General features: G+C 41.0%; 1 protein-coding gene across 3 annotated transcripts in view; it reads left to right on the top strand.

The window, feature by feature from the left end:
• The window catches only part of dock8 (dedicator of cytokinesis 8), a 69,619-nt gene that overhangs the window by 46,111 nt on the left and 7,755 nt on the right, over positions 1-15,753 (top strand). For 2 of the 3 annotated variants that reach the window (XM_088295145.1, XM_088295162.1), the window contains 15 exons: positions 1,367-1,549; positions 1,627-1,753; positions 2,366-2,453; positions 2,529-2,625; positions 4,394-4,528; positions 5,458-5,610; positions 8,269-8,427; positions 8,955-9,055; positions 10,500-10,692; positions 11,361-11,504; positions 11,610-11,741; positions 12,399-12,533; positions 13,133-13,222; positions 13,760-13,996; positions 14,069-14,212. In XM_088295145.1, the coding sequence (XP_088151271.1) occupies positions 1,367-1,549; positions 1,627-1,753; positions 2,366-2,453; positions 2,529-2,625; positions 4,394-4,528; positions 5,458-5,610; positions 8,269-8,427; positions 8,955-9,055; positions 10,500-10,692; positions 11,361-11,504; positions 11,610-11,741; positions 12,399-12,533; positions 13,133-13,222; positions 13,760-13,996; positions 14,069-14,212 (2,118 nt within the window). The remainder of the gene's footprint in view (positions 1-1,366; positions 1,550-1,626; positions 1,754-2,365; positions 2,454-2,528; positions 2,626-4,393; positions 4,529-5,457; positions 5,611-8,268; positions 8,428-8,954; positions 9,056-10,499; positions 10,693-11,360; positions 11,505-11,609; positions 11,742-12,398; positions 12,534-13,132; positions 13,223-13,759; positions 13,997-14,068; positions 14,213-15,753) is intronic. The other variant, XM_088295154.1, reaches the window with a different exon arrangement.

The raw sequence follows: 15,753 nt of genomic DNA, 5'->3' as shown, positions 1-15,753 counted from the left end.
GGTTTTCGAGGCGGACACCTATGTGCTCTGGGGCGATAATGGCCACATTTATCAAGAGCTGCCACACAAGTGAAGCAGGAGTAGACCTCTCGCGTCGTAATTCATCATCAGGAGAATGAAGGTGAATTAGTCTGCAGTAGATTTTCACGTCCGTTAAGAGGGGAAAAAGTGGTAGTTGGCCATCCTTGTGGTGTGTGTGTGCATGCTGCATACGGTCCCCAAGGGAACTGGACATTTGGGTGTTCATGGTGCGTTTAGAAGTTTTTCAATTGTGGCTGGAGACCAGTTCAGGATGTATAACCAGTCTCTTTCCCAAAGTCAGCTGGAATAGGCTCCATTTAACTGTAAGCCTAAGCGTGAATTTTTCTAGCTGGCTCTTGTTGACTTGTTAGTTTGGTGCATTAAGTTTGAGTTGCTGCCTGCTCCTTTAATTAGATATATGTTTATTTGATATGTTTTAACTATTTGTATTTCATTTTAACTGTTCTCATTGTAGTTTTTTTCGGTCATTTAAATTGCATTTAATTTTATTTTCCAGGTGATTTTTTTTTATATATCACTAATGGTGTAATGTCACACACCCTTTTAATTTTAAAATTTAATTTTATATAAAATCTTCATTGGGCTTAAGTTGACATAATTACTTACTTACTTACTTTTTGTATTTTTAGTATTATGAGATATTTTTATTATTAATTTTTTTTTATCTTTTAGATTTAGCTGTATTTTTAGGTCACTGATAGTGTAGTTATACACAGCCTTAATACTTTCATTTAGATTTCTTAGATTAAACAAAATTTTACATTCATGTTTGTTATTTATTTTATAATTATTGCGAGAGAGAAAGAAAGAGCGGGACAGAGATATGCAGCGTTATCCTCACTTGGGATGTCAAAGAGGTTTTGTGGCTCCCAGAGTTTTTTTCCCCTATGGGAGCTGGTTAAAATGGCTTTTGGAGTATTAAAGGTTGCTGACCCCTGCTCATGACCCTAAATGGGATAAGAGGGTTAAAAAAAAAATTGTTGCATTTTTTATTTTGGTATGCTTTGTTTTTATTTGCCTGCTGCTTTCTCATGACTCCAGGCAGGGTAAGCATAATATTGTATTTTCTTATTTCATTTATGCAGGCGTACAGTTTACATCTTACAGTACAAGGCACTGCAAAATTGGGAGGTAAACTATCCCAGTTGCGATCACATCTTTTTTCTGTTTACAATGCATGAGAACATCCAGAGAATACAATACGATACAATGACAACTTTATTTATATAGCGCATTTGTATTGTGGTCATCTTCAGCGTTTGATTTTAGTTTCAAATGAGCTCTTGCCCGTGTCTTCTATCAAGCATCTCCTTCGTTGTCCCAGCAGGGCAAGTCAGTCGCCACCCTGGCGGCAGACACTAGCCGCCACCTGCTTGTGTGCTTCCTGTGGGTGATGAAGAACGTCGACCGGAGTCTTATCCAGCGCTGGACTCTGGACATGCCCCCCTCGCAGCTCAACAAGCTGCTGGAGCTTCTCACTATCTGCGTGTCCTGTTTTGAGTATCGGGTCAGTTTGCTCGCCATCATGGAGGCTGTCCAGAGGCCTTGTCGGTCAATAACTCCCCATTATTTGTGTGTCTGTAGGGTCACCAGAGCAGCGATAAAGTGAGCACACAGGCTTTACAGAAATCCCAGCAGGCTAAGCTCCAGCTGGAAGAAGCCCTGCTGAGGGGGATGGGAGCCCGCGGGGAGATGATGAAGCGAGTTGGAGGTAAGGCGTACTTTGAGGGATGCTGCCGCCGGGGAGCACATTTTTATCAATTTTAGACCTGATGGAACTTTATAACCCGTCATTGACACATCAGCACGGCCCAAATACGCGATCACGTTATTCCATTTCCATAAAGATTTGATATTTGTTCTCATAGATTCAATGTCATTCAAGAGATGAAAACTATTCAAAAGTTCAAGTGTTCTCCACTTGTACTTTTTGTAAACAACCCTTACTTACATGTCATTTGACCAACAGCCTGAACAACAATTAGTGAACAATTAATTTGTATTTCTGTGTATTTTTTCTCATTTATGTATTAGCTTATTTTATTTGACAAACACTTCCTTACATTCCGGAATAGAATAAACAATTGGAAATTGACTTTTAAATTTATTTGTAGTCATTTAGAAACAGATTAACTTGACCATTTTTTATTTTTGCTTTTATTTATTTTTAGTCTCAAAATACAGTATTATGATAGAAGCTGGTCACCATACTGTATATCACACTTCCCAAGTGGTCATTTTCAATGAAAAAGGTGGTCTTAAATTCGGTAGAAGTGGTTTAAAAGGGTTTTTTTGAAAGTCTTAATTTTTTGGTGTTTGCCAGGAATGGACAGAACCATAGGTCAAAGAGAGAACCTACGCTGGAGGAAAGATCTCACCCAGTGGAGACAAACCAACGACAGACATGATAAGTACGTTTAGTGTCACTTCTCCAAATATACGGCACCTTTTCAAGACTAAATATTCATGATCCCACCTTGCACCAGGACCAAGGCGGAGTTGGACCAGGAGGCTCTGATCAGCGGAAACTTGGCCACAGAAGCAAACCTGATTGTTTTGGACCTGCTGGAAACCATCGTGCAGGTCAGTATGAACACTCCTCTAAGTGGTGGAGGGTGTGTTATGACAGTCATTTGTTTGAATATGGCTGTTCCTTTTACAGTTCTCAGGGCATTGAATCGCTTGCAACTGCACTGTTCAGGTTGCACGAGAATAACATGAACAACAATTGCGATTGATTCAGGCCCCTCAGAATCCAGTGACCTGGATGAATGCGAATATTCAGTCATCTTCCTTCTGCAGAATTTCTTCCACATAGTTCCAATTGGCTGCATTCATGTGGATAAATAAACCGCCCACACACACATGCAAGAGTTGGCAATGTCAGCTTGAAATGAGTCTCTGTACACTTTATTGGTGAAAGAACTTTGAGCAAAAAAAAAAAAAAGAAAAGCTATCTTTAATGGTCTACTCCCAGACAAAAGAAGGATTAAGTCAGAACAGGTTAGAAGGTTACAAAGTAGTGGGACATTTCTGGTGAATTTCCATGGAAATATTTAAGATGTCCTTCGAGACTCTCAAGGTCACCGTACAAGACAATTACAACTGGTTTAAACTACAGTCAGATACACAGTAAAGAACTATATAAACTTAATAATGAAAAAATCTGCAGCCGATCACCACCTGTGAGGAGAACAATAGCATTAAAATGTAAAAAGTGGGAACCACCATCACAGTGAATAAGCCTGTCCACTTGCAGTCGACTGAAAATGACATTTCGGTGCCTTAGGGATCAAGTTGCGAACATGAACATGAACAAACCCAGAAAACAGGTGAGCCGTTAGGGTTGTTACTTGAGCCCTTCCACACTGTGATGTCATTTTAATCGACAGCAAGTGGAAGTACATGGCAAAATGGAAGCCCACTCAGATGGATAAAAACAGGTCGATTTTGCTGCTTAATTCCTCTGCCATGTACACAGTAGCATAGAATTCACATCAAGTCAACATATAATTGTAAAAAAAACATTTTTACTTGACAACCCCTTTAAGCCTCGATGAACCTCTGCTCTTTCTGAGTTGGTCAAAGTGCCGCCTAATTGACGTTAACATTGGCACTTATATTATAGGTTTGCATGTAAAAATGGCATCAGTACTAAAATGTGCCCCCTTAAAAGACTCTGTAGTGATCTAAGGTGTTTTTTGGTGATGAGATTCATGCAGAATTGGCACGCTCCCTTTTTGAGCTCGGCTTGTTATTATTTTTCAGTTTCAGCGTCTACTCTACGGCAAGGAGGCAAGCGAGGTAGTAAGGCTCGAATTGTCTAAAACGGCAACCGATTGCCACCATAATGCAAATGCACATTACTACTCTTGTCCACTTCAACCTGTGAAAGTATGATTGATTGATTGATTTTCCACTGAAACGATTCGGATCCAATTTTGGATAAACTCCTCATCTATGAACCCTGAAGATGGTCGTCTTGAACGGTGCTTCGGGAGCGTCAATGTTCAGCGAACAAAAAGTTCCAGTCAGTAGGCCGACAATGAAGAGTTTGTCATCGGTCCCTTTGGTGACTCTTGTATTACCATGGGGAAAGCAGAAGGGGGCGTGGCTATATTCCTCCTTAAAAAGTTGTTCAAGTCGTCACTTATTTCCTAATTTCTCCAAAATTAATCAATAAAAAAGAAAATGATATCCAATTTCAGTTTCCTTATCAAAAATGTATAAACCGAGAAATGGGCCATCTAGGATCTTGTCCTCTTTAAAGTTGTACCTACTGGACTTTCTATTCCACTCAAGCAGACATCCGGATGAATATTCTTTAATTTTGCTTGTGTCTTCCATGCAGGCGGTGCCACTAGCGGACTGTAAGGACAGCGTAGTGGGTGGTGTGTTGAAGGTGTTACTGCACTCCCTTACCTGCAACCAAAGCTCCACCTTCCTCTCACATACCTTCAGCACACTCAGGGCACTTGTTGTCAAGGTACCCTATATAATTGTTATTTATATATTACTGTCTTCATATTATTATGAATTATTTTCATACGCGCTATGGATTTGTTGTTCTTATTGAACACGACTGCCTCATGATTCCCTAATAGCGAGCTCAAATTTCTTAACAGATAACAATCCAAAACTACAATTTGCAGTTGGTTTGGAATGGTTGCAGATTAGTTTTACATGCATAGCTTCGGCAATCTCCGTGACGTCATTTCCAGAAAGCCAAGTTGCCATTCAGCTATTGTACTGCATGTTGATTGTCCAATTAACTTCTCTTTGCCATTATTATTGCATTTTTGGACGAAAGGCCACTGGGCTGTGTGCCGATGCATTGTTCACATTCAGGCCAATAGTTGTTTGAGTGGCCAATAGATAGGAATAGGACATGTTAATGGATCAGTTTCATAACAGTAACATTATAGCGTTCATCTTGTCTTCTTCTTTAAACTAGAAGTTTTTACAGACATTCGTTTTTCCGGGAAAGAGAGAAATCTCTTACCTTGCTGTCAGTTTCAGTTGTCAGTTCCTTCGTCAGAACTGTCATACTTACCCGTGACGTGTCTAAAAAAACACTTGTGATCAGGTCTGAAACTTTCAAATTAATTAATTAATTATCATGAACAAGCATCAAATACACACAGTAGTAAATCCACACCAAAAACTCAAACGACTTGTGCACTCTTGTGCCGATAATCAACCCGTTCAATAATGTCTATCCCTAATCTGAATAAGTAATTAGATGTGGTTCAATTTCTTTTAAGCCTTTTGGAGGGGTTAAACTAAATCAATTTTTACATGATCTTGCCATAGTATGTGGCATTGTTTTCTACAGGATAGTGGAACTGCGATGAACACGGATTGACTATATTATTCTGCAAATGTTGTTTTAGTCATCTCTTACTTCCGTTACAGTTTGGCGAGCTGCTTTTCGAAGAAGAAGCTGAGCAATGTGCGGACCTGTGCCAGAAGGTGCTTCAATACTGCAGCAGCCCGGTGGACGAGAACCGGAGTCAGGCGTGCGCCACCCTCTACCTCATCATGAGATACAGCTACAGCAACGCCAGCGTAAGCGCATACACGCCGACATCCTGTGATCGCTCTCTCAACGTTATCCGGACCACTGGTCCTGCCACAGACCAAAGCAAATGGCAGGTGACCTTTCAGTTCTTATCTAACCTGAAGGAATTGAACTGAAGTGCACGTAAGTGCAGGGGATGGCTCATGATATGTCTGCTTTTGTAACACACACGCACACACTCACATGCACAGTTTATCCCGCTTTTATGCCGTTCCCGTTCTATTCTGGGAGCTTGGTGGGAAAAAAAAGTTTCTGGTGAAGGATGTGCGGCTGAATAGAGAGCAGAGATGTGTCACTGTCTGCCTCCCCCCCACACTTATTCCTCTTTAAATAATGACACGCGCATTGGCTCACTGTGCGTGTGCGTATTGAAATGTAGATGGGCTCCCTGGTCACAACAATGCTGCGTTGTGTAATGAGATCCATTTTTACTTTTGATTGACATTATCATTGAAGTATTTAGGAAGTCATTATCAGGAGAATTAAGCCGTTCTCTAAGCCTGTGGTTTGCAATATTTTTACAGTTCTACCTCAAAAAATTCTTCGTACTTTCAACTACCATGATCTTGATCACCATTAAATTTCAGCCACGTGGAAGGTCCAAATGTTCATCAAACAAAGAAAGACACTGTAACATTATGCACGGTTTGAACATTCACTGCTTAAGTGTCAGAATATTTGAAAAGAAAAAAAAAAGACACTTTCATGGAAGAAAAATACCATTGTATTCTCATGAGTTCTTTTTTGTTGAAGTAAACCCAAAACTTCATATTGGTAAAATTATCCTCTGTCTTTGAAAATATATGACAATGCGTTAAAATGTTTTTTCGCAAGTACAATTTTTGGTGACACTTCCCATAAAATAATAAGTAAGTACACAATAACAAGCAAAGCTGGGCAGTCCGTTCCGGATTCAGTATTGGAATAGATTGTAGAAGTACTACACTCTCCAAGCAAGTACATGAGCATCTCTCTCATCATCACTTATTTGTCTCTTTTCTCGCTTTTTTGGACCCATGGCTGGAAAAAAGGTAAAATCCTGCACAAAAGAACAAAAAAAAAAAAGCGAGCAAATAAGACAACTGTACCACGTGATCGAATGGTGTGTTCGGTGTCACCAATTAGTGACATAGGCCTGTGTTTCATTTTCCAAGTCAAATTTTCGTTCGCCACACAAAGCAAAAATTGACCAAGCGGCAACTTGAAACGAAGATGTTGTAAGTTGGGACACTCGTGTATCTCAGTGAATGCATGATTCCTAATGACAAATATACAGCATATGTCCAACATATGCACAAGTGTATCCATAATGTCTAATGTTGTAGTTCAGCGCGTTTAAAAGAAAATGAGCTTGTGCGCCATCATTCATTTTGCGTGCTCCTTTGATATTTCCTGTGTTTACAGCGTGCACACTGTAATGAAAGTCAGACACCAGCCTCTGGAACATGCACACATTCACACGCACGCACCCACACACGCACACACATACACACCCACACACACACACCCTCTACCCCAGCATGTATTTGTTTATGCAGAGCATGCAGCGATGGGAATTAGCTTAGCGGCCATGTGACTCACTCAAATAGAATTTTCTTCCTAATATCAAGCCATTTTTTTCACCATCATGCTCATGTAGAAAAATACACAAGCTGACATTTGCGCTTCAGACGCTTATAAAAAGCTCCAAAGGAAAAGGAGATGTCGAGTGATGAGACAAATCTTATTATATAGGCCTAGTTTTTGACCACACACGCGCGCGCAGACACACATCAAGTGCATTAGGGGGCAGTGATGGGTGGTTAGGCTGCGGCTCCATGCTCAGTTGAACAGAATGGGGCCGTAGAGATGATCCATGGGTGATTATGTCTCTGCTAATGGGGGATCATTTCCCGCTTTGGCGCTCATGTCGGAGATAGATGGCGCTCAGTGCGCGCGCGCGCACACACACATACACACCCAACCTGAGCATGCACATGTGGCAGCTTGTCACTGACAGGTAGTGTGAAGAATGAATGGAGAAACAACAGCGAGCAGAGGATGCAACATAATCAGGCCACTGCGCCTTCCTGATTCAATATCGACGTGATGCGTTCGGGTGCTGATTCAATTTGTACGCAACATATTCGACGTCATTTTTGTTTTCTTGGCGAGGCCGTGATAGGTAATTGATAGATTTAGCTACAGTAGTCGGACAAAATATTAGAACCCGCTCTCAGTCTGATGCGCTGCCCTTCCACACCACTGTAAAGAACAACCACAATAATAAACATTATTTTATTGTAATACACGCATTACTGTATCCTATTGAAGCATGCCATGTGGTTTACAACCATAAACTGTATGTTTAAACTGCCATAAGGTAGGAATTAAAATAATGAAATGTATCAAATAAATTCTGTACACAAAATTTTAGGGTCAATTATCTTCCTAGGATACAACTCATACTCCTGTGGCTGCCAAAAGCCAAATCGATACAGCTTTTGCATTATTGCATATGATTTCTCCTTTGTGGACTGTTTAGAAAGTGTGCCACCAATTTTGTGGGGCCAAAATGCATAAAATAGAGTTAAGTGTAGAAATCAATAGGCCATGAAGATTGAATTTCATGCTGGTCCTTCTGTGTGTGTCTTTGTGTGGAGCAGAACTTCTCCAGGGTGAAGATGCAGGTCACCATGTCTCTGGCTTCCCTGGTGGGCAAGTCCTCCGACTTCCAGGAGGAGCACCTGAGACGCTCTCTACGCACAATCCTGGCCTATGCCGAGGAGGACACGGAGGTGCAGAACACGCAGTTGGCCCTGCAGGTATCACATTTTGAAGTTTATAAAAGTGTTTCAGTTCGAAACACAATCACATCAGGCAACATTATGGACCATGAGTTCATCTTTTGTATTACAATCAACAATATCTGATTGATTATAAGTAAATGTTTTGGTTTTATAGGTTAGGCTCAAGCATAAGTGTTCACTGCAACAACCTCACAAAATTCTACAAAACAAGTATAAGGTTACACCAAAGTCACAGAATCATGAATCACATTACAACAATAATGCAAACAAATATAGAATTGTAAAAATGTGGATTGTACTTCTGAAGCACATAATGTTGATGACTTAAGCATATATGTACAATTCAGAAAGAAACATTGCACAAGACTGTTTCCAAACTTTTGACTGGTTCTTTACCTATAAAAAAAGATATAACGACCAAAATGAATCAATTCCCCCCCCCAGACCTAAATTGCAGCCTTTAGGTTTTGAAAATTGCATTTTACTACCCAGCTATGTCAATTTGAATTGAATTAGTATTTCAACGCTAATTCCGTCTCTAGGTGGACGAGCTCCTGAGGAACCTCAACAGCATCTTGTCGGACACGGTGAAGATGCGAGAATTCCAGGAGGATCCTGAGATGCTCATGGACCTCATGTACAGGTACCTTGTACACTTCTCTCCCACACCACTGTCTTCTCTCTCTTTATCTGGGCTTGTTTTGCCTCTGTTTGCCTCCCTCGCCATGGCAACCATGTGCTAGCACTTTGGCTCCCCTCTGAGCCGCTTTTGTTTACATGCAAATGCAAACAGTGGGTCCAGAGGAGACCAAAGGGCCATATGCGCGCTCCATGTGTCGTGTTACATGTGTTATTTATTACGCATGGCTCTATTTTGGGTCTCGTTCGCCTAAGCGCGTACACTCTTTTCACCTGAACTCATCCTGTTTTTATAAAGGCCTTCATTCCGTCTAAATGCAATGCATACATGGATTCCTTTCATGAGAATAATTTCCAGATTTTGGTTGTCTTGAATCCATAAATACTGTGCAATATGTCTCAAAGCCTTCATTAGAATTGTTCTTCTAATGCTTTAAAGACACCACAGTATTCCACTTACCGTGGCTTTGTATATAATATTTTTTTGTGGATCATATCTCCAGTGATGCCTTCACCTGTGAGTTGAATTCATTCTGAGTCATATTCTCCCATTTGCGCGGAAGTCAATTCCTTACGCACTTTTCTTACGCACTTTGCAGGTGCTGCGATTCTCCCGTCTAGGCTTTATTAAACCAGAGGACTGTGCTCATGATGGAGTGTACTGTAATTTTGGAGTTGATCCATTATTTGAAAAGCGAATGAACTGGCTGCCGATTGCCAGGCATAGCAATTTTTGTTATTTTTCTGCCTCAGTCTTGGCATTACGATAAGCGGCCATTCCCAAGAAAGAAATTCTGGATGTTTTATGTTTAGTTTTTTTTTAAATGAAATCCTCTTTTTTCAAGAATTGTTCGCTATCTGCCAAACTACTGCTGGCAGAGATGTGAGTTGAGTTTAGTTTGCTGCCACCATCCAACCCTTTTATCTGAAAAGTTTCCTTACAAATCAAAACAACATATCGACCGTGCGGCTTGTACTGTACCTAAAAAAACTCCAAAGTTGAGTCATTGTACTTGTCTATCATAAATCCGTAATGCCCTCTAATGTGGCACAGGAGAGCCACAGTCGCCAATGCACTCTTCAGCAATTTATTGAACACCGGGAGAAAGTCAATCACATTTGACAACATTTGACATTTGACAGAGCTTCTGTCTATAGCTTCAGCCAACCGGCATGGTGAATGCTAATTTTGTCTCTATTGCACAATGCAATTGGCTAGCGACCGGTCCAGTGGGTACCCCACGCCTTATTCAAAGTCAGCTGAGATACCATGCCAACAAAATAGTTTGTCGTCGTGCTTGTAGTGTGCTGTGTTATACTGACAGCTGTTTGTAATATTTTGTCCATCTCACGAAGCTTAAACAAGATCGTCTTTTATAATGAAATACTTTATAATACCATTGAGTAGGAAATCAATAGCAGTGACATCCTCCCTCCCTGTCCAACAGGATAGCAAAAGGCTACCAGACGTCTCCCGACCTGCGTCTGACGTGGCTGCAGAACATGGCGGAGAAGCACAACAACAGGAAATGCTACACCGAATCGGCTATGTGTCTGGTACACGCCGCCGCTCTGGTGGCGGAGTACCTGAGCATGCTGGAGGATCACAAGTACCTGCCCATTGGTAGCGTCACCTTCCAGGTAGAGGCCACTGATGCAGACATCTCATTATCATATTGTACACGTAGGACACAGGTTGGTGGGATAGAGACACTAACATCACACATCTCTCAATGGTGGATGCTCTGATTTGGTCATGTGTGTCCAGTGGGGGGAGCTATATGCTCATAACGCTCTTACAGAAATATGTCTTCAGCTGTGCAATTTCGCACACCCAGTTTTCTTTAAAACATTTTTCCCCATTATACATTTAGCCCCATCATCAGTCTAATTGAATTAAAAAAGAGTTCACATCACTATTGTGAATAAGTACAAAATGAATATTATGGTTAATACATGCTGATCAGAAGTTGCAACAAGAAAAAAAAATCTGTAAATGCACAAATTCATGCCGATGACAAAATAACCTCCTTGGCACAAGTTATGAAAAAGTAAATGTTCTCTTGTGCTGACTGTGATATTGATAAACTGTAATGCGCAAGCACGCACGCACACACCCACAAACACACACGTACCAGTGAAGTGTGTGTGCCCAACACATCCTGACCTCCAGCAGTCAACAGGTCATTGATTGGAGGGTCATCACATTAGTTCCATTTCCTTCTCCCCGTTTTCAATTCAGCCATGTGACTGCTAATTTGATTAAGAGGACTAAGTGATTGATCGGCACCATGGATTTTCCTCCTCAGAGCATCTCCTCCAATGTGCTGGAGGAGTCGGCCGTGTCGGATGACATCCTGTCCCTTGACGAGGACGGCGTGTGTTCCGGCCGCTACTTCACGGAGAGCGGCCTCGTGGGGTTGCTGGAGCAGGCTGCCGAGCTCTTTAGCAATGTAATAAACAAACCGTTTCGTTGTTTTCATCCACTGGCCACTTATTGTATAATATGGGCCGTGTATGTCGCCATGGTTACCCGCCGCTGCTTTTTGTCTAATCAGGGAGGTCTGTACGAGGCTGTTAACGAGGTCTACAAGGTTATCATTCCCATCCTGGAGGCTCACCGTGACTTCAAAAAGCTGGCATCCACTCACGACAAACTGCAGAGAGCCTTTGATAACATCATTCAGAAGGTAACGACTGGAGCCTAAATGGCAAACAAGGTGAAGACAAGTTCACTACTGTTCATATTGAGATGTAAAAATTATACTCAACAACTACAGTATCTTCCAAAAGTGAGTAAACCTCTGACATTTCTGTAAATATTTTTCTATATATTTTCACCGGAAAACGTTGAAGACAAGATACTTAACTGCAAGTGTATAATCTGTAGAACAGTGAACGTTTACTGTTCCTTCAAAAATAACTCCATACACATGCATTGTCTGAATAGCTGGCAACAAATGTGAGTACAGCCCTGAGTGAAAACGTCCGAATGGGTCCAAAATGTTGATTTTTGTCACCACATTATTATTTTTATTTACACTAGTAATAAAAATATACATGCAACCAACAGTAATAAAAGTACACACAGCAGCAGGATGATGGATTTAAAGAAATGTAATCCCATCTCTTTCTTTGTGCCCAGATAATATGCTGTTGTGTTATTTAGTGTTTTATTCATTAACAGCATCTGTTTCATTAAAATGACCTAAAAATTACTGACTGTAGGAAGTCATAAAAGGCCCATAAACTGGCCTCTATGACTTTAATAAGAAATAAAAATAACTCTGTTATGTCCTACTGTGGAGAATGTCATCATGGAGATGTATGTCTCTGTGTCCCTGCAGGGTCACAAGAGGATGTTCGGCACATACTTCCGGGTGGGTTTTTATGGCGCGAAGTTCGGAGACCTGGATGAGCGGGAATTCATTTACAAGGAGCCAGCCATCACGCACCTGCCAGAGATATCACACCGGCTGGAGGTACAAATGCAGCCTGTTTTGTATAAAGTGTCTACATCAGGGATGTCCGCACGTTTTCTCTGGCGGCCACATATAAAAAAAAATGGAAGGAAGAGGTCTGCATACTTAACCTTCTGTTTATGAAACATGCAAACAGAAAAGCAAACATGCTTTTGTTTGCCTAAAAATATCAACATTTCAGCATACAATCATCCCATTTGGAACTATTCATCTGTTTCAATCTGCCTTTGCAAAATGTTGAATAAAACCAGTGGGTCAGCCAAAGCATCTGAATGTAAATTGCAGTTTATTCTATTTGTCACTGTAGAAAGGATTGTGCACGTTTATAAGAAGCAGGGAGAAGAAAAAAAAATCCACAATTTATGAACAGCTCTGAAGGCAAACATATAAATTGGCAGAATACAAGTTGTTTTTGAGTTATGAAAATGTCCCATAAGCTATTATTGGAATATGCGACAGGCCATTAAAAAATGTGGCTCAAAGGCACAATGAAGAGATAGTTGTGCGTTACATAAACAAACAAATACACTTTAAGTGATATTTAATTGCACGGGCTATAGCATCTGTATAATCAAATGTTCATGTTTCTCTGGCGCCAGAACTTTTACGGTCAGTGTTTTGGAGAGAACATCCTGGTGATGATCAAAGACTCGACGCCTGTGGACAGAAAACAACTTAACCCCAACAAGGTGAGACAAACGCTGTCACTCAAAGATAGCGGGAATATTTAATGTGGTCGTCCCAACTTTAATTTGTGTAGGATAAATTGTTTGCATACCATATTGGGGTAGAAATGCTCTCGGACTCTTCATGTCACTACATAAATCTTAGACCACAATAAATGATAAACACACAACCGTTGAATCTCATTATTGTTTTGTATTAATTCATTTTTGTTTATTTTAATTATATAAAAATAAAATAAAAAAATATTGACACATGCTGATCATTGTATATGGTCAAATGAATTTGATTACATTCTTGGTTCTTTATTATTAAATTAATTATGAAAAATACAATAATAAAGGATTATGTTATTATCTTTAATAACTTTACATTTTACACACTTTTACACCCCTTTTTTTTTTCAAACTTCATTGCTAAAGTTTGTCCGTTTTAAAAATCAAATGTTGCCCTTCAGCACAAAAGTTTACCCCCCCCCTGCACTCAATGTTGCAGGTGTTCCAAATGTAGTGACCAGTGAGTGACCTTGTGCTCCTGTGCAGGCCTATATCCAGGTTACATACGTGGAGCCTTACTTCGATGACTACGAAATGAAAGACCGGCTGACCAACTTCGAGAAGAACTTCAATCTGCGACGTTTCATGTATACTACTCCCTTTACCAAGAGCGGGCGTCCGCGGGGCGAACTCAACGAGCAGTACAAGAGGAAGACCATCCTCACGACAATGCACGCCTTCCCTTATGTCAAGACGCGCATCAACGTCATCCAGAAGGAGGAGGTAGTGTGACAAAAACACAGTCCATAAATGCTGGTTGCCTTTAATGTTTTTTTTTTTTTTTTGTTCCTCCAGTTTGACCTGACTCCTATTGAGGTGGCCATAGAGGACATGCAGAAGAAGACAAAGGAGCTGGCCGTCGCCACGCACAGAGAGCAACCAGATGCTGTTATGTTGCAGATGTTGCTGCAAGGTTCAGTGGGCGCCACTGTTAACCAGGTAATACATGTGTATGCGTGCGTGTGTGTGTGTGCGTGTGTCTGTATAGCTGGCTGAATGCATTTATGAGTTCAGCTGTGTGGCTGTGTCTGTGCATGTGTGTGGTACCTAAATATAATTTCTTGAAGATTAAAAGCCAATGTATTGAGCTTCATAGTGAAAATCAATTGTAACTTCTTCAGGGATTCTTTCGCCACACTTTTGGTTATTACGCCGTTCCCTGCTTCTTGCCCTAATTCCATTCCTTTGAATGTAAAAAAACCCCAAAAAGTTCAAACTAAGTATTTGTACAGTGCTTGTAAATGAAACCCTTGAAAGTCTGTAGAAAGTTGTCATAAAAACCAGCTACCTAAAAAAGTGGAGTATTTTTCATGTCATATTTACCTCCAAATGTCTGTCCTCACTCTTTGTCCCCCGTGTGCTCACTCTAAATGTGTCAGGTGGTCGGGGGCTTGAAACAGACCGGGATGAATTAGCTGCATTTAACTTATCACATTTACAATTAGCATTGTAGTGGCAGATTGCAGGTGGGAGACATGATCAAAGTCTTCGTCGCATCCATAACTTTAATCCCCCCTCGCTTCCCTCCTCCCTCCAACATTGAGTTAAAATGTCAATTCATGGCCGCCCTCCCTTTCATGTGTCGCGCTCGCTCCGCCCGAACCAGAGCTCGCTTTGATGTGATTGCTTCCAGGTCCTGCCGGCGTGCTGGATGTCAAGATGACGCTCCCGTGTTTTATCTTGGAACGTCTAATCTGACAGGTCCCGTCACTCAGAACCCGATGGCTGCGTAACGCCGCAGCAGCTCCGTAAACATCCATGTCTCCGGCGTAATCAGCACATGAGGCCTCGGTTTTCCTTCTGTTTGGGTCCGCAGTACATGAAAGAGGCTTTTTTTTGGGATGCTAATCAGAGCTGTTTAGCCGCTCCTGTCATGCAGCAGGCGCTGTGCGAGTGTGCTGCGGTTTCGTAACAAATATGCGGCGGGATTACGTCTCATACTGGGAATCGAGGAGCCAAATGGTAATAGCTAAAGGCAAGGGGTTCTCTATTGTAGACCTCATTCTGGGACGCACATTTTCCCAAGTTGGAACTCCATCACAGAGCAGAGTGTCAGCATTTTGCAGAATGCAACTTAAGACTTAAAAAAAATGTTTGTGTTCAGTCTTCATTCTTGAATAAAAGCCCTAAAAAATAAACTCAAAATGACCATAAAAAAAGTAACCAGATCTCACAATGTGTAAATTGCAAGTTCTCTACTGGTCGGGTCCTATCCTGAGATCAGTGGTGGACTTAACATTAAGCAAACAGAGACAATTGCCCGGGGCCCCCCAAGAGTTCCAGGGCCCCCCAAATGTCTCATAAAAACAGGCATAACGTTTTCATCCATTCATTATTTTAGTCTTAATTCATGTCTTTGAAAACACATCAAAATTCTTAATCCGTCATCACCGTTTTAAATGCTCCCCCCTCCCTTCTAATGCAATGGATAATAATTTTTTTTAATTTTTTTTTATTGAGCATGAAGGTAGCAAAACAAA

This window comes from Idiotropiscis lumnitzeri, chromosome 1 (genome assembly GCF_059441095.1).
Source record: "Idiotropiscis lumnitzeri isolate Australia: NSW breed Sydney's pygmy pipehorse chromosome 1, RoL_Ilum_1.0, whole genome shotgun sequence".
NCBI lineage: Eukaryota > Metazoa > Chordata > Actinopteri > Syngnathiformes > Syngnathidae > Idiotropiscis > Idiotropiscis lumnitzeri.
This window is presented reverse-complemented; position numbering and strand designations above follow the sequence as displayed.